This window comes from Stegostoma tigrinum, chromosome 29 (assembly GCF_030684315.1).
Source record: "Stegostoma tigrinum isolate sSteTig4 chromosome 29, sSteTig4.hap1, whole genome shotgun sequence".
Lineage (NCBI taxonomy): Eukaryota > Metazoa > Chordata > Chondrichthyes > Orectolobiformes > Stegostomatidae > Stegostoma > Stegostoma tigrinum.
Genome location: NC_081382.1, coordinates 26,810,608 through 26,838,118, shown reverse-complemented (window position 1 = coordinate 26,838,118; position 27,511 = coordinate 26,810,608). Strand labels below are relative to the sequence as shown.

Here is a 27,511-nt window from a genome sequence, read left to right as displayed (position 1 = left end):
CTCAGGAGCACAGATGCTGCTTGGCCTACTGCATTCATCCAGCTTCACACTTTGTTTCTACATGTTTCAAATGAGCTCGTACCTGAAACATTAAACTGTCATCTTTTTACAGTTTCACTGAGTGGTAGCAGATTGATTAATTAGATCAAAATATTGGAACTTTATGCCCTACTTGTGGATTAGAGCACAGAATTTAGACTGATCGTTTAGTCTGACACCAAGGCAATACAGGTATGTGTGGACTGTAATCTTTAGGATGAGACATTAGACAGGAGCCCTGTCTGTCCTCTGTTGCACATGAAAGATCTCAGGGTGCTCTGCCCTGGCCGGTTACTATCCTTCAAACAACAGTGTAGTCATTAATGATTGGGAGATTAAGAAACAGGGATCAGCCATGATAACGTTGAATGGTGGTGCAAGCTCATTAGGGGTAAATAGCCTACTCCTGCTTTTATTTCCATGTTAAAGTAAAGGAATTAATTGATTACAAAGCACTTGGGACATCCTTATCCCAAATGTGAAAGAAATGACAAACAGGAATTCTTTAAACATATGACAAAAAATTTTACTACAAAATATTTAGTAAGTGTGAGAAGAGTATTGCAAAATAAAACAATCTTGGGGAGCGTGCTGGAATTTATTTTGCAAAAATAAATGTCAACCTTTCTTGAAAGGTGAAGAGAAAACCTGCAAAAGCAGGTGGTGTGCATGTGTGCAGGCGCAGTGGGGGGGGAAGGGATAAACTTCATTTTATTCTGTGCCAAATAACTCTTTTCAAGTTTATGCAAAGCTGGATAACTTAGTCATGGACTTGCAATTTTAAACGTACAATTGTACACAGTTAGGGAAGGCGATGGTATTAGTGCCAGACTATTCATCCAAAAACTCAGCTAATGTTCTGGGTTTGAATCCCACCAGGGCCCAAAAGATAGAATTTGAATTCAATAATCAGGAATTAAGAATCTATTGTTGACCACGAAACCATTGTCAGTATGAAAAAACCTGCTAGGTTCACTAATGTCCTTCAGGGAAGGAATCTGCCATCCTCACAGGGTCTGGTTTGCATGTAACTCCAAAGCGATAGCAATGTGGTCGACTCTCAACTGCCCTCTGAAATAGCCTAGCAAACCACTCAGTTCAAGGGCAGATAGAAATGGGCAAGTGTCAGCCAGCAGCAACATCAATGTAAAGATAGAACAGTTGAAAAGACAAAGTGGCTAACAATCTGTCTAACAATGGGTTGATTGTTCGTAGGCTTGAACGCTATGTCCCAAACACCAGGCCTTGTGATCATAGTCTGCTATTACATACCACCCCATTGTTAGCCACTAACAGTCCCCCATTACCAGCTAATCACTCTCCTAGCCAGATCGTTAACTAATACTGTCTCTCTTTAGGTTCCATCCCCAATTACCTATTATTTACTTTTCCTCCCCTTAGCCCCACCCTATCTTCCGCAACTAAAAATTACATTTTCCTACCATTATTTCCGACGGTCACCGGACCCAAAACGTTAACTGATTTCTCCTCATAGATGCTGCTAGGTCTGCTGAGTTTCTGTTTTTGATACTAACAGAGTATCTGGTGTTCATGAAATTGCTACCCCTACATTAGTTGCTGTGTTTCCTATATTATGACAGCATCACATTCTAGAAGCAGTTTGTTGGCTTAGGAGGTCTAGTTATTGTGCTAGGCTATATATAAATGTAAAAACTTTCGCATTATGACAACAATTGCTAACTCCCTTGCAAACAAAATTCTGCTGATATAAAACATGACAACTGATTAAGCAGCAAAAATTCACTGACTATAATGTTGAACTAGAATCAAAATTACAAAATCTGACTTAAATAATTGGTCTTTGAGATCTGCCATCCAACACCATTTTGCAACACCGGGTGAGGACATTGGTTTGTGACAGCAATAAATGAGCTATTAATATTTGATAAAGTGCTAAGTGAGGATTGACCAGCCCAAGTACATTATTTAAAACAATGCAGTGTGTGGTGAATGTCTGTGCTGTACAGAAAACTGCTGCTGGTTCAAGTGAAATAACCACATTTACCAAGATTTCCACTGTTATCAATAATTTGAACTTGTATATAAAATACATACAAAAAGCAGTTGCAAAGTTTATTCAATAACTATTTGTATTTAGCACATTTTAATCCAGAGCCTGCACATCTGGCAGATGGCCCAACCCAACTCTATTTACTGAATTATAAAATGTAACACCAAAACATCCTATCATTTGCAGTTAAACACAATACACATCAAGATGGAATTGTCACCTAATATCATACAAGTTTTTGCTAGTGCAAGGGGAAGGTCAAACCTAGAGGAACCAGGAGACAATTTTGGAAATGAATACCAGAGCACTCAATGTTGGGAGAAGCACATAACACAAACAGTTGATAGGTGAGGTCAGAGTAAGGGAAAAAGTAACGAAATCTAAACCAGGGCTACACAACACAAGTAAACATATGGAATATAGTTAGTAAGATTGCCACGTAGGATTATAATAATGGCACTAACAGACACCTGGCTCAAGGAAACACAAGTCCTGGTGTTAAATATTCCTGATTACAAGGTGTTCCTACCAAACAATAAAAAGGGGGAAAAAAGGTGGTGAGGTCTTTGAAGGAGAGCATTCCAGTACTGGGAAAGAGCAGAGTTTGAGGACTCAAGGTCAGAAATCATTTGGTTACAGTTGAGGAACAAGGTTGCAATTATATAACTGTGTAATCTATAGATCAGCAACTAGTGGAAGGATGCAGAGGAATAAATCTGCAGGGAAACTATTTAAGTGTAAGCATCATAGAGTAGTTACAATGAAGATAGTGGTAGTGGAAGGTGAAGAGACAGATAGGTATACCTAGAGATTGTCCTCAGAATTTCCTAGAGCATTGTGTGTCTTGTTCAAAAAGAAAGGAGGCAATGCTAGGCCTGGTTCTTGGGATGGAGTTGGACCAAGTAGATCAAGTGACAGTGGGGGCACATTTGGGGCAATGACCATTGTATCGTGGGTTTCAGATGACATTAAAAAGTGATGTTATTCTCACTTTGGATTGACCAGTCAAGAGGCAGAGTGGTCTTCAATGAGCTACAAACACAGACTGGAACCAAAGGTTGGTGGGAAGAACAGTAACTAAACAGGCTTTCTTCAAAGGAGATAAAGTGTGAGGCTGGATGAACACAGCAGACTAAGGGCATCTCTGGAGCACAAAAGCTGACGTTTTGGGCCTAGACCCTTCATCCTGGCTTAGGCATGGCAAGAGTTAGTATTCCCTCAAAAAGGGAGAAGACAGAAATAAATCCAGAACTCCCTGAATGACAAAAGAATGAACCAAAGAGTGTAATTACAACAGATGTCACGAACTAAAACATAATTAAGAACCAGCTGAATACAGAAGATTCAAATGAAGTGAAAAAGCAAATACAAGCAGCGAGAGAGATCACAAAAGAGTCGTCTGGCAGCTAACAAAAAAAAATCCCAAAGACTTTATCAGGACATCACTTATGAAAAGGTAGCAAAGAAATAGGGCCAACTGGGGACCAAAAATGGGATTTACACATGGAGGCAATAGATATAGCTTAGAGGTGTTAAATGCAAGTTATTTTTTTGTCTTTACCTGCAAAGCAGAGGAGGAAATTAAGCCATTGGAAGGGTTTAAAATTGATAAGGAACAGGAACTGTATAAGCTGTTAGTTCTTAAAGCTGAAAAATGTACCAAGGATAAGATATATCCAAGGATATTGAAGGAAGTGCGAGTAGAAATTGTAGAGGAACGGGCAACTATCTTTCAATTTTCTATGAATTCAGGCATGGTATGGGGACTGGAAAATTGCAAGCATTATACTTCTGTTCAAAATAAATGTTGTAAAGACGGACCCAATAATTGTAGATCAGTTAGTTCAACTTTGGTGATGGGGAAGCTTGGAAGTTCACCAAATCTCCTTCGATAGCACCTTCCAAACCCATGATCACTTCCATCTTGAAAAACAAGGGCAGCAGACACATAGGAACACCAGCACCCTCCAAGCCACTCTCCATCTGGACCTCACTGGATCAAAATTCTGGAATTCCTCCCTAAGAACATCATGGATCTACCTACAGCACATGAACTGCAGTGGTTCAAGGAGACAGCTCACTACCACCTTTTCCACTGCCACTGTAGATGAAAAAATAATAATGCTGGCATGGTCAAAAGCACTTACACCAAATGGATAATATTCAGGATAGAATTAGTAGTCACAAGGAAACATGTAGGTTTTAGAAATGCATGGATTTAAGGGAAAATGGTGTTAACCTGCTGGAGTTTTTTCAAGAGGCAACATAGGGGTTTGTGTAGTGTACATGGACTTCCAAAAGGCACCCAATTCATTACTGTTAATGCCCTGTAATGGCATAGATATGAAATTGGCCAAGGAATACTAAATGGAGAGTAATGGTTCATGCTGTATTGTTCAAGCTGGAATAAGGTCAGTAATGGAATTCCCCACAGGTTGATACTGGGACCCATGTTTTTCCTGATAGCTACAAGTGTTCTAGATCTTGGTGTGCAGGAGGTAATTTTAAAGTTTGCATACAACATAAAACTTGAGGGAATGATAATGCAGAACTTCAAAATGGACAGACAAGTTGGGGAGTGGGTAGAGATTCTTGAAAATAAAAGGAGATAGGTACTAAATCAAAATGCAAAGTACCAGTGCACATGATGGGTTGAACAGTCTCTGACTACAGTGTAACAATTCTGTGATTCTGAATCTGTGGAAGTTATTCAAGTAAACAGTTGAGTTCAATGGTGTTCATTGTAGGTGGTAATTAGGTTCCAAAATAACTTGGCAATGAACAGGACTATTTGGATTCTATAGATGACTGACTGCTCAGTTAGCTTCAACTAAATCAATTAGGTAAACTTTTTTCTGGCAATTAAAGATGCAACATTGTGGAGAAAGGGTGAAATTACACCTTTTGAGTACTGACAAGTCAAAGCAAGACAGGACACTTTCACCAACAGCAGTTCTCAAAGTTTTAAGTCTGCCCATGTTGAAAATAATGGGCTTCCTCACATCGGACAGAAAAAAAAGCAAATACCATTGTGAGAACTGATCCTCTGTGGCCCTACTTACAGGTAAACTGAGGTCTGGAAGAAGGTTTAAATTTCTGAGGCAGGGCCTTGACCCGAAACATCAAACTTCCCTGCTCCTCTGATGCTGCTTGGCCTGCTGTGCTCATCCAGCTTCACACCGTATTACCTCAGATTCTCCAGCATTGGCAGTTTCTACTATCTCTGTAATAGTCTTAACATATTAAGGCAGCATCAGCACCATAGTTTGTCTGATGTTAGCTGTAGGGAAGACCCCAAATGCAACATTGGCCAGATTTTTAAAGTTCAAACAATGCACATTTGAAAATGTCATCTTGCAGGCATTGTTGCATTACAAGTATATTTATGCACAATAAAGTTTCTTTGCAAAACTAAAGTAGCAGCTGACATGATCAGCTATCCACTTGCATATGTATATACTGCATTTGATATTTAAGTGAATTTAACTGATGTACTCTCTTTCTCTGGTCATCCTTTATGACATACTTTGTCATCTTCAGCCAGCTGGATCTGAACTGCTTTATGACTTCTAATTTATGCATTTCTCCGACTCTGGAGGAATTCAAACAAGTGAAAAGCCTGGATTCTTTCTGGTGACCGAGTCAAGAACTGATTAAACTAACCCATCGCAAGCAGACAGTTCCTTGCACCAGGCAGCCTTCAGCTACAAACTTTGAATACTTTTGCACAAGAGATGAATGTTCTATTTTCAGTAACAGTTCTTACTTATCTGGCAGCCGTATCATTTTACCAATCTTGGACAGATTTACTTAAATCAATCCCAAAGGAAAGACACTCTAATGTAAATACTTTGTCACTTATTACCTAATTTGACCATTATATTTGAAGACCCTAGTTTGCCAGTTCTCAAATACTCACCTCTTACTCCCCAGCTACACCACTAACTTGAGTTCTTAATAACACTAAGAAACTCCAGCTCCACAGGAAAGTGTACATTCAAGTCAGCCCCATACTTTGTGATGAAATGGAATATTTAGTCATTCTATAAAAGGAATTTAAAAGGGAATTAGATTTCTTTTAGTCTTGCAAATGCCTTCAAAGCAAAAATGAACAATAAAACTGATCTTGGTTTGGATTTTTTGTTTATGTAAAACCTGGAACATGTTCAATGATAATAAGTGTAAAATCAAATTAATTTTATTTATTCCTTCTCTTTATTACTGTCCCAAAAATTATTTCCCAGAGGAAGGCAGTTCATGCCAAACATGAACCAGCTATGGAGAGTCATATATTGATCAATGACAAGTCATTACTTGTTTCAGTTTAACATTGGAAAAATTGAAGTATTGATTTTGACACTGATTATACTGGGCTCCCTTGCCACCAATCTGACTGCTTGTTTGTCCTGAACTTGACCACTGCCACGACTTACGCAGATTGTTTGATGCACAGAAAATCCCCTATCATATCCAAGATATCTTTTGTCAAAGTACCACTTATTTCAAACTCCACAATATCATCTTGTATAATAAAACAAATCAAAGGTGTTAGGAGGAAGGTATAGAGGAGACGTCAGAGGGAGGTTCTTCACCCAGAGAGTTGTGAGCGCATGGAATAGCTTACCAGTGGTAGTCGTGGAAGCAGAGTCATTCGTCACATTTAAGCAACTGCTAGACATGCACATGGACAGCAGTGAATTGAGGGGAAAGTAGGTTAGGTTGTTTTATTTTTGGATTAGGAATATTCCACAGCACAACATCGTGGGCCGAAGGGCCTGTACTGTGCTGTACTTTTCTATGTTCTATTGGACTCTATTCCATAATGTCATCTTTGCTGTCATCTTTTATAATCTCCAAAAGACATCTAATCCTATATTACTGAGATAGCAAGTATTGCATTTTTCTGAAAATAGGTCCCAACCCAAAAGGTCAACGTTCCTGTTCTCGGATTTTGCCTGGCCTGCTGTGCTCCTTTAGCTCCACACTTGATTAACCAATATTATAATGCTTAGCTGGCAGATCTCCTCCAGTACTGGCCCCTCTGTGCACGTCTCTCCAATGCGTTAATTTGAAAATTATTTTCATCTTCAAGTCCATCCATTGCCTCAGCCCAGCGTTACCTCCTAAGACTCATTCCCTTCAGTCATGCAATCATCTCTACCTCATTTCTGGCAGACCCTTGGGCTTTCTTATTGGAACTCTCCAGTCCTCCAGAAGTCTTCACTAGTTCTAACACCTTCACATCTGGAACAAACTTTCAGGCTTCCTTTGAATCTTTCCCACATTCTCACCCATGTATTTCATGAGATTGTCAAAGTGCTATGTAAATGTAAGTAGCTGGGTTACGGTACATGCATGTTGACTGTAGCCAAGATCAAAAATATGTTAATGAGAAGGAAAAAATCAATTAAATTCAGTTTATCTTACAGTATTATATAGAATAACAGACAATGAATAAAAACATGTTATTGACCTCAGTTGGTGCGTTCCAATGTTAATAGGCAGCCTCAAACATTTTTCTAGCTTTTTCTTAATTTGCCATCTTGCATCACACTACCTCTTACATGACAATTACCTAACTCCATCTCATTCAATAATGACCTCAAACACATCCCCAAAGCTACATGTGACCTTTCAATTTCTTTCCAATCTTGAAAAGAAAATGTACAACTGGTTATAAAAATCTTGATCTGGAGCCAGCTGTATACCCAGCAAGGCAGGAAGCTGCTTGAAATGTCACTCACTTGCTGCAACTTATTGTCTTGCATCAAGGCAATAAGCCCGGAAGTTGGTTTAAAAAGTGACCATCCCACAGAAATAAACATGGTTCTTAAGCCAAGTCTGCCACCTCGTGGCGACATTTTCACATTGCAAATACATGCAAAAGAAACAACGTTTCAGAAAAAAGTTGGAAATGATATTTAAAGTAGCCTAATTTTATTCAAACAGCTTACAATTCTTAAAATATTTCCACTCATTTTACACAAAATACTTATCTACATGTTGGTCTCATTTGGCAATTTATGTAGAAATGCACAATATAGTTGCAGGCTCTGAATCCACAAGGAGTTCTGGTCTGAGGATCCAATATGCCATGTCTATTATGCTTAAGAATTCTGATATTTTAGCAGGTGTGCACACAGGTGCACCAAAGGAGAAAGCATAGCTTGAATTCAGAGCTTGCCTCAAGGGTTCTGAACAGACCCCACACTGCTCAGTTGGTTAGTCTTGAAAGCAGGAAACTCTGTACTTGCTTAAAAACTGTTACATTTGTGTTCTTTTCTCATGCTGATTATAGGGACATGTCCTGAAATGTTAACACTGCTCTTTCAACAGATGTTGTCTGACCTAAGTATTTGCAGAATTTTCTTTTTTTGATTTGAAAACAGGAAGCCCTCCATCTTGTTTCTTGAATTGAATGGAGCTACCTCATCCTGATTTCACTCGGAACAGTATTATGAAGATTCACAATACATTATTTGAGAAGTTGAGCTCTAAAATAGAGAAATGAACGATTTTAGTTGCAGTTGTGAACACTTTGGACATGGAGTTTAAGAACAACATTACCAAGAAGTTATGAGATTTCAGCCAAATGACCAGCAAATCACCTCGGGACATAATGGTCAAGGTGCTTGCTGGTTTGAGTTTCACAACCTCATTTGAGGATAGGGAGTGGAGGAAGCAACTTCATGCAGAGACAAAAGGTCAGCAACAGCAGAACTGCTATAGATAGCAATCTCCAAGCGGTCAGGTCTGGTGAGAAGTGCTGTGTTGTTGAGAGCCTGGGGAACATGAGCTCTGGTTATCCACTTACAAAGAGAAGAGGCAATTCTTGTATTCTCACAAATTACAGATCCCCACCTGCTTTAAGAAGACCATCATCATCCCCATACCAGAGAAAACATAAGCAGTGTGCTTTAATGACTACCGCCCAATAATGCTGACTTCAGTAATTTTGAAGTGCTTCAAGAGGCTGGTCATGGCCCAAGTCAACTCTAGGCTCCCAACCTACTTCAATCCCCTACAGTTTGCCTACCAATATAGCAGGTCTACAGAGGATGCCATATCCTAACCCTGCTCTCATGCCTGGAACATTTGGACAACAAACACCACCTACATCAGAATCCTGCTCGTTGACTATAGCTCAACCTTCAACACCATTATCCCCTTCAGACTGATCCCAAAACTGCATGACCTTGGTCTTGGCTCTGCCCTCTGCAAACGGACCCTCAGCTTTCTGTCACATAGGTCACAGTGAGCATAGGTTACTATGACTCCTCCACAACAACACTCACCACTGGAGCCCTCCAAGGACATGTCCTCAGTTCCCTACTGTACTCCCTGTATATGTATGACTGTGTTGCCAAATTCTGAACAAATGCCATCTACAAGTTTGCTGACAACAACACTGCAGTGGGATAGATATCAGGTGAGTCAAAAAACGAGAGGGATACAGAAGGCTTGGTGACGTGGTATAACAAAAACATTGTCTCTCAACGTCAGCAAAATGAAAGAACTGATCGACTTTAGAAAGAAAGGAGAACATGCCCCCATTTACATCAACGGAACTGAGGTTGAGTGTGTGAGGAGCATCAAGTTTCTAAGTGACCATAGTCGACGACCTGTCCTGGACGTTCACATTTACATGGGAAGTTAAGGCGGTACAACAACAACTCTTCTTCCTCAGCAAATTTGGCACATCCATAAGGTCACTCACCAACTGCTACAAATACACGATTGAAAGCATACGGTCAGGATGCATAACCGCCTGGTATGGCGACTGCTCTGCCCAGGACCATGAGAAACTACAGAAAGTGGTGTGCACAGCCCAGACCGTCACAGAAGCCAACTTTTCATTTACGGACTCTGTTAACAAAGCCCGCTGTCAAGGAAAGGCGACCATCATCGAAGACCCTGGTAATGACCTCCTACAAGCCCTTCCCTCAGGCAGAGGATACAGAAGCCCAAACGCATGCACAAGCAGGTTCAGGAGCAGCTTCTTTCTGGCCATTATCAGACCGTTGACTGGATTCTAGCCTCAAATGTTACCTGTATGCTTCTAAAAGTCTTTGATCTGTACATTCTTTGCTGGACATGATCTGCCTGTATCGCTTGTAAACAAAGCTTTTCACTGTATTTCGGTACATGTAACAATAAAATCAAAAATCAAAAAAGGTGTATTAAACAAGACACGTTACTTAAAATGTTTAATCACTAAACTGGACATTATGTATTTTTTCACAAACTGCACAAGGACCTACTTATATACTTCCACAAGAGTCCTCTGACACTCCCCAAGTAGTCACAGAATATAACAATAACCAATCAGGATAGCTGCTGCTGCTGCTGATGGCTGACACTTGCTGGGCATTGTGCTTGATGCCACCAAATTCTTGATGTAGGGTCTGCTTCTGCGATGGTTGGTCTCCAGAGTTTTTGCTGGCTGGATGCCCCAAGGGTAGTCTTTTTGTTCTTCCATTTACCTCTCAAAAATCATGCTGTCTTCTTCCCATTGACTCTGACTAATCCACTTATTGCAAGCCTTGACCCGATTGGCCCTGGCCCAGAGACTTGGTTAGCATTACCTCTATTTCTCATAGAGATAAGGCTTTTGCATTACCTCATCATCTTTCTTACTTTTTGCAGAACTTAGTTAATTCGAATCGGCTTAAATTGGTTCAAACTAGCACGTGGGCACAGGTCATTTTTAGTTTACAAGCTTCTTTCTTCGTGTCAGCACCATTGCTAACAGGAGGTATTGAAAGCAATGCCGGCAGCTGGTACCCCTGTCTTTTTCTGCAGCCTCTGGCTACTGTCTCCCCATGCAATGACTTCAACAGCATGTACCTTTTCTCTGCAGCTTCTGGCTAACTGGTAAGAAGAAATCTCCGCGAGTAAAAGTCCATGTGGGCATCAGGGTGGAAGACATTCTAGAAGGCTGAAGATTGAGTTTAAGGAACCCATGTCACATGGTTTGGGAACGCCGCTTTCAGAGTCTCAGGGAAACATGGAAGAAAATAGCATTGAGTATATGAAGAGAAATTTCATGAATGGAAACAGATTTTGGATGTGTCAGTACAGCAAGAGATGAAGCAGTTTCTTGCTCCACTTGCACAGTGGGAATAAAGACAGTGCTTGCATGGTATTGCTGACATAAAAAGGAGTCAAGTTTGCTTTCTGAAATTTGTAATGAGATTGTTCCAAAAAGGTCTGTACAAGGTAATATAGTTTGTGTTTTTCCTTTTTGCAATAAAACATGTTATTTTGTTGCAAGCACATTGGCAGTTTCTTGTGAATATGTTCCTTGACTGTCTTCTGCAGTAAAAAAATAAAAACCAACTTCATATCAATCAAGCTAGGGTTTCAGTCTAGAATCTGCTTTGTACAATATTACCATCAGTTGGGATCCCAGCAGCCATCAGGAGATACAAGTGGGCTGTGGGTGTTTCAGTAGTGAAGTGTACAAGTTACAGATCCTACTTTACATGAATATGGCGACTGGCAAGGATTTATCTGAAACAAAACTCCATAAATGCTGGAAATCTTCAAAAACCAAAAAGCATTGGAGAAACTCAGCAGGTGAGGCAGCACATGTACAGACAGAAAACAGGTAACTTTTCTTTCCTTGGATCTGATGTTCTGAAGAAGAATAACTGGACTCAAAACATTAACAGTGTTTCTCTCTCCACATATGCTGCTAGACTTCGAGTTTCTCAAGCATTTTCATGGAACTAAATCCCAAAGACCAATGACAGAGAGAAAGAGAAATTTAAAGACCGTGAATATATCCATTAAGAATGCTTTACAATACAGATAACTCTGAAAAACAGTTTCATGAGCACTGTTATGGATCAGGCCAATCTCCCTCAAAACATACCAAGGAGATTGCCTTTAAAAGTTACGGTGTAGGCTAACGTAAGGTACTGCATTCTGGATGTGATTCGATTGGTCAAACTACCACGCTTTAAACAAAACACACTTTACTCTTATATCACAGTTAAAATACAAACAAAGTGGCATTAATTAGCAAAATAAGGAAAGCAGATGGCCTGGTGGTATTATCGTTCGACTATTAATCCAGAAACTCAGCTAATGTTCTGGGGACCAGAATTCAAATCCGGCTGCAGCAAATGGAAGAATTTTAATTCAGTTTCTTAAAAAAAACACAAAAATATGAATTAAAAATCTACTGATGACAATGAAACAATTGTTGGAAAAATCCAGACATAAGGGGAACTGCAGATGCTGGAGAATCCGAGATAACAAACTGTGGAGCTGGATGAACACAGCTGGCCAAGCAGCATCTTAGGAGCACAAAAGCTGACATTTCAGGCCTAGACCCTTCATCAGAAAAGCTATCTTTTCTGATTAAGGTTCTAGGCCCAAAACATCAGCGTTGGAAAAATCCATTTGGTTGACCAATGTTCTTCAAGGAAGAAAACGTACACGGAATAGTGTAGGTCAGATGGGCTTCAGATCGGTATGACAGGTCGGCATAACAGAGGGCTGAAGGGCCTGTACTGTGCTGTAATGTTCTATGTATATGAAAATCTACCTTCCTCACCCGGTCTGACCTACATGTGACTCCAGAGCAACTGCAATGTTGTTGATTGTTAATTGCACTCTGGGCAATTTGGGATGGCAATACGTGTGGCCTAGCCAATGAGCCTCTCATCCAGTGAATGAATAAAAAAAATTAACTGCTGCTCATCAACTGTTTCAATATCGCAGCATCCCATAAAAAACACCCTTAGCAAAGTCAATTTCAGCATCACAGATTTGCCTGACTTGCTGTCTCCTCCAGGAGGAACACCGACAAAATGAATCTAGCAACAGAAACAGCACTTAAGCTTTTGCAGCAGCAGAGAGAGAGCAGGATCTAGCGGGTTCAACTCCAAAACCCAAATTTCAACAACCAAAAGCAAAATTAAAATCCTGGGTCTGTGAGAGCTTGACTTTATCCACTTACAAGCATCTTTTGTTGAATTAAAAAACCCGAAGCTACTTACTCTGCTTTCCATGGAGCAGCCACCTCAGCGCAGGTTTACAACATCCTCAACAAGAACAAATCCCTAAAGGCACACATCATCACAACATTGTTGAGTAACTTTTAATCATGGAATTGCAAAAGTATTTATGAATCAAACACATGTTTTCTAGAAGGATCAGTTGGAGCAGATAGAAGCATGATCTCAGGTTATCTTTACACTTATCTAGCACAAACCAAACTGTTGGCAAAATTCACTGGCTTAGTAAAACTAAATTTAGAGCAAAGATCGAATTTAACACTAGAACAACTGATTAGGAACCCAAGTAGAAATGTGTGGGCAATGGGACAAACTTTCTAAAACCTTGAAATACATAGTATAACTGTAACCCAACTATCACTATTTGTACAAAGACTGCAGAACAGGAAATGGTGAAAGTGACATGGTTATGAAAAGGTAGTAAACCAGTCAAACAAGTTTCTCTGCAAGTATCCCCATGCTCAACAAAAGGAAAACCTAACCATCTGACATAATAAAATGTGAGGCTGGATGATCACAGCAAACCAAGCAGCATCTCAGGAGCACAAAAGCTGACGTTTCGGGACTGGACCCTTCATCAGAGAGGGGGATGGGGAGAGGGAACTGGAATAAATAGGGAGAGAGGGGGAGGCGGACTGAAGATGGAGAGTAAAGAAGATAGGTGGAGAGAGTATAGGTGGGGAGGTAGGGAGGGGATAGGTCAGTCCAGGGAAGACGGACAGGTCAAGGAGGTGGGATGAGGTTAGTAGGTAGATGGGGGTGCGGCTTGGGGTGGGAGCAAGGGATGGGTGAGAGGAAGAACCGGTTAGGGAGGCAGAGACAGGTTGGACTGGTATTGGGATGCAGTGGGTGGGGGGGGGGGGGGGGGGGGGGTGAAGAGCTGGGCTGGTTGTGTGGTGCAGTGGGGGGGGAGGGGACGAACTGGGCTGGTTTAGAGATGCAGTAGGGGAAGGGGAGATTTTGAAACTGGTGAAGTTCACATTGATACCATTAGGCTGCAGGATTCCCAGGCGGAATATGAGTTGCTGTTCCTGCAACCTTCGGGTGGCATCATTGTGGCACTGCAGGAGGCCCATGATGGACATGTCATCTAGAGAATGGGAGGGGGAGTGGAAATGGTTTGCGACTGGGAGGTGCAGTTGTTTGTTGCGAACTGAGCAGAGGTGTTCTGCAAAGCGGTCTCCAAGCCTCCGCTTGGTTTCCCCAATGTAGAGGAAGCCACACCGGGTACAGTGGATGCAGTATACCACATTGGCAGATGTGCAGGTGAACCTCTGCTTAATGTGGAATGTCATCTTGGTGCCTGGGATAGGAGTGAGGGAGGAGGTGTGGGGGCAAGTGTAGCATTTCCTGCGGTTGCAGGGGTAGGTGCCGGGTGTGGTGGGGTTGGAGGGCAGTGTGGAGCGAACAAGCGAGTCACGGAGAGAGTGGTCTCTCCGGAAAGCAGACAGGGGTGGGGATGGAAAAATGTCTTGGGTGGTGGGGTCAGATTGTAAATGGCGAAAGTGGCGGAGGATGATGCGTTGTATCCGGAGGTTGGTAGGGTGGTGTGTGAGAACGAGGGGGATCCTCTTAGGGCGGTTGTGGTGGGGGCGGGGTGTGAGGGATGTGTTGCGGGAAATACGGGAGACGCGGTCAAGGGCGTTCTCTATCACTGTGGGGGGAAAGTTGCGGTCCTTGAAGAACTTGGACATCTGGGATGTGCGGGAGTGGATGTGTAATCGTGGGAGCAGATGCGGCGGAGGCGGAAGAATTGGGAATAGGGAATGGAATTTTTGCAGGAGGATGGGTGGGAGGTGTATTCTAGGTAGCTGTGGGAGTCGGTGGGTTTGAGATAGACATCAGTTACAAGCTGGTTGCCTGAGATGGAGACTGAGAGGTCCAGGAAGGTGAGGGATGTGCTGGAGATGGCCCGGGTGAACTGAAGGTTGGGGTGGAAGGTGTTCCCAGTTCGTCCCCTCCCCCCACTGCACCACACAACCAGCCCAGCTCTTCCCCCCCACCCACTGCATCCCAATACCAGTCCAACCTGTCTCTGCCTCCCTAACCGGTTCTTCCTCTCACCCATCCCTTCCTCCCACCCCAAGCCGCACCCCCATCTACCTACTAACCTCATCCCACCTCCTTGACCTGTCCGTCTTCCCTGGACTGACCTATCCCCTCCCCACCTCCCCACCTACACTCTCTCCACCTATCTTCTTTACTCTCCATCTTCGGTCCGCCTCCCCCTCTCTCCCTATTTATTCCAGTTCCCTCTCCCCATCCCCCTCTCTGATGAAGGGTCCAGGCCCGAAACGTCAGCTTTTGTGCTCCTGAGATGCTGGTTGGCCTGCTGTGTTCATCCAGCCTCACATTTTATTATCTTGGAATTCTCCAGCATCTGCAGTTCCCATTTTCGCTGACTCCTAACCATCTGACTACAGCTCTTGGCCTTTTCTGATCTTGAGTTGCAACATAGTTGACAAAAAGATAAAGTTAGTATCCATTGGTTTGCTTTCTTAGAGGTAAATAATCTAACTTAATTTAGCACCTCCACAGTTTGGCTCAAAAAAGGAATAACTGCATGGAGAATGTTGCAACAAATATAAAAATAGTAATCCACAACACGTTATGCCAGGACATGTGTTTACTTTGATAAGCTACATTTATTGTACTGATTTAGGTCAAGAACAACTGCATTACTGCTTCTGTTCAGCTGTAATGCACAACACAATTGAAACCTTCTGTCTTAAGTTATTATACATTTTACAGGTCACACCTGAAGTTTAATCTTAAATTATTGGCTTGGATCCAGTTTGAAGCCAATTTGATTCATTTTGAACAGCGGAGTATATTCATACCTGAGATGTGATTGTGTTGTACACTTCGGACACCATCCATATTGCATGCAAAGAGAATTAACACCAAAATCAATTGAATATGATAGAAAACTAAATTAATCAGCAGACACAAGCAAATGGGATAAACTGCTCCCTTTAATTAGCATAGAATGATATATTACATTAATCTCATTAAAGACAGTATACATTTTTTTTTCCCTGTGTGCAAGATTGTGCAAGCTCATTAACTTAAGTTTGTAAAGGCTCTAACAGTTCCAAAGAGGCAGTAATACAGGTGATGCAGTTAACAACCAGAACATAGTATTAAGTTACCTTAGGTTAATTTAAGTATAACAGTCCCATCCATGTTCTGAACTGCTAACTGTAAAGCATTTGTTGTTCTTTCCTGCTGTTTCAGGATATCACTGGTATGACGTATGCTGCTGCTGCTGTTTGGTCCTCACTAATGTGCTTTTGGGTCTATATGCATGTCAGAATACCTTTTCATGTCTGAAGTAGTTGCAAGTTTTGTATTCTTGTTCAAATAATTTATAAGTGGCAGCCTCCCTACATTTCAAAACAAAGTCTCTAGAGAGAGATATAATCAATGACTCAAATACAAGCTGCAGAGGAAAGTAGTATTAAAAGCTTGAACGTATACCAGGCCAAACCCCTAACTTAAAACAGAGACAATTTAGAATGAATATATTTGCAAAGTGTTAAAATAAATAGTTGACAGTTTCATCTTCACAAAATCTAATTGTAAAATAAATAAACCCCAGCCCTAAACTCCACATTGTGCACATTTAGAATTAAATTTTGTTCTAAATCAAAGTTTACTCTTTTAAAAGGTAAGGAAAACTTAATCATTTTTTAAACATTAATTTCATTACAATATTAAATATTCTTCAAAAGTGCAACTACAAAACAAGTACAGATTCTTGAGTCAGTCAATTATCAGAGAGACAACTTTTTTTTTAAAGCTGAGATGAACACACTTTCAGCCATGTTTCCTCCATCCCCACAAGGATCATAATTCACAATTTTTGTACTATTCTGAAGTGTGCCCCAATGATGCAGAAGTTCTGGAGCTGCAAGGCACTGACTGGTCTGTGATACTAGGGAAACAATATAGGACGCTGAGTAGCCAAGAGGATCTTTAAAGTTTCGCAAATAAAAATCCCTTCTGAATCTGCCTTAAATTGTTCAAACTTAAAGCATTTTTGCAGCAAATTACTTCGGTCTGACAATGTTGTTCATATGATCAAAGACGACATCCACAGCTACATAATGTTAACTGCATTGATACCTCTCAGCTACAAGTAATTTATTTCCTTGTTTCAGATTTCTAACCTTCAGGCTGAGCACTGCAACAGTATATGGGATTTAGACTCAAGTGAATAATCCAAAATTAGCAGTACCCCAAGATAATATATTTTTGATCATGTATTCTAATATTGTTACCTGGTACATAATAGCAATGCATTTAGCAACCCTAAAACGCAAACTTAATCACACCAAACAAAAAAAGTTAAAATTACTTTTGGTAATTGGATACAACTCTGAACAGTGATCACCTATTATCTGCAGGGTTGGAAGAAAGTTGTTTTCTAAGCAAAAACAAATGAAAAATATCTCACTACTGTAATCAGATTTTTTAAAAAATCACCTAGGTATATGGCTTTCTCACTTTAGACCATACTCACCATGAAATCTTCAGACACATTAACTGCCCTAATGAAGTGTACATTAGCAGTCATCAAGTGATCTTGATCTAGATTTTGTTAAATTAATCTTAGTTGTGTTGAGATGATGAGATTCACATTCAAAGTTAACATTGAATACTCAGGACTGTGCTTTGCAATATGGCAGAACAAGGTCCTTTACTCCAGGCTCATACACTGAAATACCTACTCCCACATCAACTATATACACAGTTAGAACATTTTTATACATTTTGCAAAGTTTCTCCAAATTCAGATAAATTAACTTGATGGAAATTATGAAATTTTAACTGATTACAACAATGGTTACAGGAGACCGTCATACTTTGGCAATGAAGGGAAAGCACTCTTTTGGAAAAAAAAATCTTTCCTTGGTAGGAGATATTGGGTTATAAAATGGCTTTACACAAATTCCCCGGAGGTTTGCTACTCGGGTGATGTATCCGACAGACTCCCTTTTAGTGAGTTATTATTTGGTCAGCAGGAATTAGCATCCTTCTTGATCTTCAACTGCAAACCCAAATTGCAATAGTCCCAATAAAAAAAAAATGGGACCTAGGTCTCTGGTTCCAAGACAAAGGAAAATGACAGGTACAACAACTAACAACAGACAGGCTGAGGTAAGCAATCTAAGTTGGTCTTTGCTGGCCCAAAAGACTCAAAATGCTAGGTTTATTTCAGGCTGGTTTTGGATCAGCACAATGGAGACCATCTTCTCTCATGTTACTTTATTTTCTAAAAAATATATGAACAGTCAGGTGAATTTACATTAAAATTACTGTCCTTGACCCAGAATAGTGCTCCCTTTTTAATAAAGAAAAAAACAAGAACATCAGTCTTTTCAATGAAACATAACTTATTGAAGCTGCCATTATTTAATTCTACCATTGTTAGCCACTTGTAAGGCAACTTAAAATATAGTAATTTAAATCCTCATATATTGTGATTTGTATATCCTAGAAATCTGACTCACTTGAATTTTAAACTGGAAATTGTTCTTGGAAAAACCAAGTTCCAGTGCCTTCTGATTATGCTTATTAAAAATGGCTCCATAAAGGTGATGCAAAAGTGAGTCACATATGGCTGTCCATTCATATCGTCTGTTAAATTTTATCTGTTGACAAAGGCACTGCTGTCAACTGGAAGTTTCAGCTACTGTAAGGTATTGATGTGATCTGCATTAATCTTTCCTGTTCATCCTCCATCATTTTCATATCCCTCAGATCTCACTTCCTGTTTTAGCCAAGCAAGTCAAAACTCTTCTTGGAGATGAGTATAACTGTGGTCCAGCTGCTGAAAAGGGTGCTTCGGCACGACGTGAACGATGCTTGCACCCCATCCAATATGCACAGGGAATAAAGTCTTGAGGATAGTGGAGTTGAAAAGGCAGTCAAGGCTGGCATTCAACTGCAACTTTTTAAATTGGGAGCTCAACATTTCACTTAATTTGCTTTTGTTTTATAGCTTGTTAGCTTGGATCATGGGAGAGCAGTATTCACATACCAATTCTTTGCATTTCCCTACTAAAACTGGTTTCCTTACTCTGAAAAGAGAAATTCCAGATTCACCTTTTCTGAATCTATAATTCTGTCACAAGAGAAGGGAACCAATTTAAGAACTGCAGAATGTGGGAACCAGCACATATGCTCTCTTGCTTATCAATCCAAATGAAACAGCTATCCTGGTTAAAGCATTTTTAAATAAAAAGCATTATTTTCTGAACAATGTTTGTAAAGATAATCCCAGCAACTAAAACAAATACAGTCCTATGTCACTTTAATAATAAGTTGGTTAAATACTAATACTTAATTTAAACATACACCAATAAGGCTGCAAAATTAGGTATGATACCCTGGTCTAAAAGTTGTCCAAATTTAAGAAATAATAACAATGGGTCAAAAATATATTGAAGCAATGCAAGAGGGTGACTTTTTTCAGATAAAAATGATCAACTACAGTTGAGGATTCTTCACCTTGGGTTATGACACGCTCTATGTTGTCAGTAAATTTCTTTCAGGGAAAGCATGATTGGTCAAGTGCACATACAGGTTTGGCCTGGGCGCACTCAATGAAAATTAGTTTCACTGAGAAAAGGTAGAACTGTGACATTTCTGCTTTGTGAAAATAAGGAAGGTTTAACCAAAAAAAAAAATCACCATTGCATTTGTTTGAGGCCCCAGCTTAAAGTTCATGCCAATCAAGTTAACGCAAGTAAATAATGTCACTTTCATACAGTACACTGTCAACTTTTTGAAATACCTGAAAAAATGTGGTCCCTTTTTGCATTGCTGACCTGTTGACTTTATACGACAGAAATATATAAAGATCTGTTAGTAAATCTGATTGTTAATTTTGGTAAAGACACACTGAATCTATTTTGTTTTTGAAATGCCTCCACACTATCTACATTTACGATACAACAGGAGAAGATTCAGTCGAGTTCCCCTCTCACAAACAGTTGGTGTAAATCTTTACACTTTTCCTAACAGTCTGCCATGCAGGTGGTGTTCTGCATCACTTGCGATCATCAATGGTTTTAATGAATTCAACTGCTGCTGTGAACTGCATCCACCAATAGGATTCTTCTCCACCAAGCCGGTTGGCATAGAAATTATTGATGTACTGAACAGTGGACAGCAGGCAGGGTGGGTTAGCCTAAAGATAGAAAACAAGGGATGAATTAAAAGCAGATAAAAATCAGGATGGAGAAAAGGAACCATGACAATATTTCTTTTCATTCAATAGGGATATTCTAACTTGCGCTGTACAGGAAACAGATATACAAAAAACAACGTTTCAATTATATTAGGAGTGCTTTTATATCGTAAGTACATCACCTCCGTCAGACAGGTTGCACGGTTTAGTAATACCAATTAGCCCAAATAAGCTGTCATTTGCATTGTCGAATCCCACAGGATTAATGACACTGACACTTCTACAATATTTATTAAAATAACAACCTACCTGATAGCAGATAATATTCTTCTACCAAAGTAGAAGCTGCAGTGGATTGAATAGCTATGTTTTTCCACATAGAAAGCACTTTTCCCCACTTTAACCCAGAGGTGGTCACAAATGTTTGTGGCTTTCACATTTGCAGTTCCAGTGTTGAACTTTTAAAAAAGTTCAGGAACTAATGCTCATCTTCACCGAAAGGAAATTCAAAGGAAATTGAAATAAAACACTAAGATATATCTAGCCAAAAATAATTTTAAATACAAAAATTGGTAAATTACAAAGCAATACTCTTTACGTGTTAAGTCATGTTAATTAGGTTGTACACTTGCTTGCCGAGCCAGTGCATTGGATTGCAGACCTTCCGTCACCCTGCTAGGTAATATTGTCACCTCACCTCCAGTGAGGCACTGGTTTTCTGACCCACTTGTTAGTTACATGCCTTGGTTTGCTAGGCTGGTTGGCATCACTTACGATTCCTTTTGTCAGTTGGTTGTACATCAGGTCCAATTTATTGTTTGTTGGAAGAGTTCCAGTTGGGAAGCCTCCAGGAATTCCACAGCATGCCTGTTTGGCTTGTGCTATTATCAATGTGTTGTCCAAATCAAATTTATGTCCTTCTTTATGTAAATGTATACCGTGTACAGAGACCAGTGAGAACTGGTCATGTCCCTTGGTGGCTAGTTGATGTTTGCATACCGTTATTGTCAATTTTCTTCCAGTTCGGCCTATGTAATGTTTCTCACAGTCCTTGCATGGTATTTTGTATATTACATTGATTTTATTAGTTGTGGATATGGGATCCTTTATATTAGTCAGTCGCTTTCATAGCATGGTTGGTGATTTGTGGGCTACCCTGATACCTATGAGTCTGAGTAGTATTGTGGTCATCTCTGTTATGTCACTGATGCACACAGTCTGTTGAGGTCTGTCTCCATGCAAGGATTGAGAGAAACATTACATAGACCAAACTGGAAGAAAACCAACAAGGTTACACAAACACCAACTAGCCACCAAGATATATGGCCAATTCTCACTGGTCTCAGTACACATGGACAAAAGGAGGACATTAATTCAACTGGGACAACTCATTCATAGTAGCACAAGCCAAAAAGTGACATGCCAAAGAATTCCTGGAGGCCTGGCATTTCAACCGGAACTCCACGAACAAACAATGAACTGGATCTGATATACAAACCACTGAGAAACAGAATGTGAAGTGATGCCAACCATCCCAGCAAACCAAAGCATGTAAACAAGTAGGACTGAACACCAAAGCTTCAGAGGTGCACTGACCATGTTACCTAGCAGGGTGATGGAACATCCGCAGTCAAATGCACCAGCTGGCAAGCAAGGCTATAACCTCATCCACAACCCATGCTACAAATCTTCTCAAAAACTTTGAAGAATTAAGTCAGCAGAAGGTTGCTCTGCTTGCTTTTTGAGATGAAAATTCCAGTGATATTTGGAGATACTGTATTATAAATGCATTGCTGTACAAAACTGATATTCATCTGATGGCTCACCTTGATAAGAACAAACACAAGAACAGGAACAAAGTCATCTGCCCCAGGGACGGAGTCCTCATTGGCTAGGCTTAACAGATTCATTATGGTAGAGCACATTCGCAGGATACACTGAACCTTATCTCTTGGGGTCTTGTATGCATTGATTGTTCGAATCTCTGACTGTGCAGATGGCCATGGTGCTTCTTTCAAATACACCTGAAAAGAAGACCAAAATTTGTTACATACACAATGCCACATTAATAAAAGGATTAGAGCGAGAGTGAGTGTGATTGAAACACATGTAGTGCGGAAAATATTACTAAAGTGGTTTCCTTAACGCCTCGTCAAAAAATGCAGCACGTTGTGCAGGGGGACTTGGGTGTCCTTATGCATGAAGAATCGCGAAAAGTAGGATTACAGGTGCAGCAGGTAATTAAAAAGGCAAATGGAATGTTGCCTGCCATTGTTCGAGGGATGGAGTTTAAAAACAGGGAGGCTACGCTGCAGCTGTATTGGGTCCTGGTGTGGCCACGCCCGGGAGTACTGTGTGCAGTTTCGTCTCCTTACTTGAAAAGCGATATACAGCACTGGAGGGAGTGCTGAGGAGATTCACTCGGTTGATTCCAGAGTTGAGGGTTGGATTATGAGGACAGACTGAGTAGACTGGGATTATGCTCATTGGAATTCAGAAGAATGAAGAGAGATCTTATAGAAACATATAAGATTATGAAGGGAATAGATAAAGTGGAGGCAGGGAGGTTGTTTCCACTAGCAGGTGAAACTAGGACTGGAGGGCATCGCCTGAAAATAAAGGGAAGCAGTTGAAGACTGAGGTCAGGAGGAACTCCTTCACCCAAAACATTGTGAATCTGTGGAACTCCCTACCTGGTGAGGCGGTTGAAGCTACCTCACTGAATGTTTTTAAGGCAAGGCTAGATAAATTTTTCAACAGTCAAGAAATTAAGGGTTATGGTGAGTGGGCAGGTAAGTGGAGTCGAGTCTCAAAGATCAGCCATGATCTTATTAAATGGCGGGGCAGGCTCAAGGGGACAGATGGCCTACTCCTGTTTCTAGTTCTCACAGAAATACCTCAACAGGCTTAATTCTGCAGATGTCTCAGCAGCACCAGAGAGCCTCAAAAGATTTACACAAAACAACTGCAAAATACCAAACTATAATGGACAAAGCTTTATTAGTTGTGTAAACTAAAGCAGTGGATTTTACATTCCATTTTGGCAGTAACAGCGACTGTCAGGATTAGTCTCCTTTCACAGATGTGCATCACATCTAACTGAATTAGGGTGCAGCGGACAACTTTTTGGAGGAAGGACTGTAAGAGGAGGAAGACAACAAATCACAAGATCCCATCCAAGATCTTCACCAGCTTTTAGCTCTTTGTTGTCAATGGTGAGAGATGCTTCATTTGTTACATGAACAGTAAGGAGCAAATAATTGGCAAGAGTGGGAATTAGTAGATCAGGCAATATCACAACACAGCCTAGTATCAAATCACTTTGGACTTCCAGGACCACCTAATCATGAAGTCCACTTGACTTAAACATCACTTAGCACAATGAAACAGCCACCATGTGGTTTTAGTTGCTTTATGCTCAATGTTTGAAATTTCATCAGTCACAGGGACAGCAGGAATTGGGAATGGAAATGTTCAGAGACCAAGTTTCAAACTGCCATCCTTTGATGTTCGCGTTTCTGTTGTTCAACTTTCTAGTGTGACATCAAAATGAAATTGAGATTTGAGCATAGGGCATGCTTATTTGCTGGCAGTGAGCAGAACAGGCAGTAAAAAAAAGGGAACAGAGATGGTTTCAGAATCCAAGAAAGCATCTCCAAAAGAAAAAAAAAACTGAACTGCTCACACATTTGGGCCTTCTATGGATTTCTGCTGTGGTGAAAATTCGATAGCAAATGTTCACTGTCCAAAGCACTGGTTGGAGAGGCAAAGAATTAGCTTTCATATATGAAAGTGAAAGAACTAGTCAATAATCAGTTAAATCCTAAAATTTCAGCCATGATTTGGACTGAGTCAAACATTGTGACTGACCAAGAATCCAACTGATAGGCACATTTTTGATTTGTCACAGTACCAAGGAATGCAAGGTATGGAGTCTGTGTGGGGGACCGCACGGCAGGCTTGAATAGCTTTGAGATCTGCTTCTGCTGCAATAAAGAAATCTTGTTCACAGCAAGAATGGTTGATTTCTCCACCACAGATGTTCCTGATTCTCACACGACTTCAATATACATAGGTTTCTGAAGCTCATCTATCAACTGCTCAGAGATGCTGAAGAGACCAAAACCAGATCAAGACATATTGTGTGGGTACCTTGAATTTACTAATCCATGGTGCACTGAATTAGAGCAAAAATACTCCATTCCACCACCTGCGCTTCTAGATTCCATTTTAATTTTACCAATGTAACATATTAATTTTACCCAGATCTGTAAATGAGGCTTAGAGACCAACACTGTTCCACCAGAATTTAAAGATACTGTTCAAGGCCCTTTTGCAAAGTGATCTAACACATCATTTTTTAAAATACTGACACGTTAAATACAGTAATCTAAGGAAATTTAACATTGTTATTACCTCTGGAATTTGAAGTGCTCGGTGATTTGCACTGACAACTTTACACAAACGCTGAATGTGTTCATTGAAAAGCCTGAAAAACAAAATCAACTATACTGTGACTGAAAGTTAGGATTTTAACAAAGTTAAATTTATTTAAATGGCTCAAACAGTAACAACTTGCTTCATAGGTGTAACTTGCAACTTGCTTTAAAAGGTGGGAATATCTTAAGGTACTTGCCAAAATTGGAATCAGAAAAACTGACACCAAAGCAAACAAGACATTAGAAAAGGACAAGTAATGTTAAACCAAAGAGGTGACTTTTAAAGACAATCCTAAAGAAGGAAAGGAATTGAAGAGACAGAGCAGTTTGGAGGATGAATTCTGGACACAGGAAGTAAGGATATACATTAGAATGATCCCAAGTTAGTTTCTTAGCTAAAGACATTTCAAACTCAAAAATATTAGCTATTAAACTGCATACTAAAATCTAAATTATTTCAGCTATTCAATTGTCAAGTACAGAATAGCTACAGTACAGAAAGAGCCTGCGTACAGCTACATACAGCAATTTATCACAACAAAGCACTTCACCTACAATTAGTTGCTTTGAAGTCCAATCATGTCCATGACAATGAATAAAAGTTGTTTTCCATACGTGAGAAAGATACTGAAGATATGACATTTTTTCTCCTTCCATTGCAATTTCCTCAGGTTTCTTTTTCTGTATTTCTGTAGTTTGACTCAACCTTAGATCTACCTTTTAGGAAATGCCCAAGCTATGTGACATTCCTGTGAATTTAATTTTTGCATCAATCCATCTCCTCTCAGGTCTTTCACGTGTGAATTTTATAGACTCCACTTGATTGAGTGTTTATTTTGTTGGCAAGACTTAAAAAAGCTTCTTTTCACCACAAATGCTGATCACTTCACTGAATTTCATTCATATTAAGTGGTGCACATTGGAAGATATTACTTTACCATTGTTTCATTAAGAGTACTAACTGGTATCAGTTATGCAGTGTAAACATGCTGCAAGTTCATGATATATCATTATTTGGCAATTTTGTTTAACAGTGGACAGAATCAGGCAGAGCTTTAATTTGAATTGTATTTCTACACTGCATGGGTTGGGGGGGGGGGGGGGGGGAGGAGAGGGAGGGCTCAGTTTCATTGTGGAATTCTGAGATGGTACTGCGATGCCTGAAAAAACTTTACCTACACAAAATGTAAACCATATCTTTTCTTAAAAAAAACGATGTGAACAGTTCAGGGTTTTAAAAAAGCAGATATAAACTGAATTGTCTAGCAACAAGGTATCCTTTGACATAAGACGACAGAAATAAACCAGTCCTTTTAGAAGGGTAGAATCATCCAAGACAGAGACAGATCATTTGGGGAGAGCTGCTGATAAGAGCAGTATGCAGCTTTGCAATTCCCAGGTGAGTCAAGGCTAGAGAAAATAAGTCCTGAGTGGTTTAATATCAATAAGACAAAGTGCCAGAAACAGAAAGCTTTGGAACAAGTGTTTAAGGAATCCATATTAGAAAGGGGTGAGCTATTAGCAGTTCAGATTAAGGGTTTCATAAAGAGGTATTGACTGAAGAAGCTTGCATCAAATGAATGTCAAGGTTTGCCAGAAAGAAACTTAAGTTTAGCCATGCTGTAATACAATTTGTCCGATTTATATATACTTTAAATATCATTTATCTTATGTTTGAATTTTGAAACACCCATAGTTTGGATATCCTCATTGAAGTTAGATATATGAACCAGTTTCTTCAGGAGCAAGGAATTAGCTCAGAAGAGACAGAAAAAGGTTACTTCAGTAAAAGGGTTTAGTTTGAAAGTTCCAGACCAGTAATGTTTGGTTAGAAGCCCGAAAGGGGTTATTTGAAACTAAGAAAGTCTAAGCTCAGCTGGAGGAAGACGTTATCAAACTCTCAAGATCAGGAATTGAAAGCAGTATTCAAGTCAAATAAGTGTGAAAGAAAAGTGAATTATTTGTGGTGTTTGAGTACTGTAAAGGTTGCTGTTATAATGGATGGAATATTGTATTTTTACTGTTTTTGAAATCTTTCAAATTGTGATAGTTAAGTAGCTTAGCTTATTCTATTTACTCTTACCTTTTTCATAATAAACTTGTTTTATTGTATTAATTTTAGAAACCAAACCTACAGCATTACATGTTTATGTTTAAATTAGTGGTCATTTTGTTAATTTTTTCTTAAAAACTGTTAAGTCAGATTTCAGACCAGGATCCTACGTGTCCAGTAGGATCAGCTGGCATCATAACAATGCCGACTGAAGGAGGAGCTTTAACGTGAAAACAGGGTTTCCCTTCATTAAAGTTCAAGTATCTACAAGATTGTTGTTAAGAGTAAAGGGGTTCATCTTTATTTCTGATGTTTGTAATAAGACTGTTTCAACTAGTTCTCCATGGAATCCTAGAATCTCTCCAGTGTGGAAACAGGCCATCTGGCCCATCAAGTCCATGCAGCCCCTCACGAACAGAATCCCACTCGGACTACTACCCGATTCTTGTACCCCTGCACTTTCCCGTGGCCAATCCACCTAGCCAACACATCCCTGGATACAATAAGCAACGTAGCATGGCCAATGCACCTAACCTTCCCATCTCTGGACTGTACGATGAAACCAGAGTACCCAGAGGAAACTCAAAAACATAGGGAGAACGTATAAACTCTACACAAGACAGTCGCCCAGGGCTAGAATCAAACCCGGATCCCTGGGGCTGGGAGGCAGCTGTGCTAACCACTGAGCCATCATGCAACCCACTTATACAGTGTGAAGTAACT

General features: G+C 40.1%; 1 protein-coding gene across 6 annotated transcripts in view; it reads right to left on the bottom strand.

The window, feature by feature from the left end:
• Positions 1-16,070: 16,070 nt before the first annotated feature.
• gapvd1 (GTPase activating protein and VPS9 domains 1) overlaps positions 16,071-27,511 on the bottom strand; it is a 127,187-nt gene continuing 115,746 nt past the window's right edge. For all 6 annotated transcript variants that reach the window (XM_048558762.2, XM_048558764.2, XM_048558766.2 and 3 more), the window contains 3 exons: positions 24,713-24,785; positions 22,123-22,320; positions 16,071-20,296 (listed from right to left, as the gene is read on the bottom strand). In XM_048558762.2, coding sequence (XP_048414719.1) covers positions 20,156-20,296; positions 22,123-22,320; positions 24,713-24,785 — 412 coding nt within the window. In that variant the 3' untranslated portion in view covers positions 16,071-20,155. The remainder of the gene's footprint in view (positions 20,297-22,122; positions 22,321-24,712; positions 24,786-27,511) is intronic.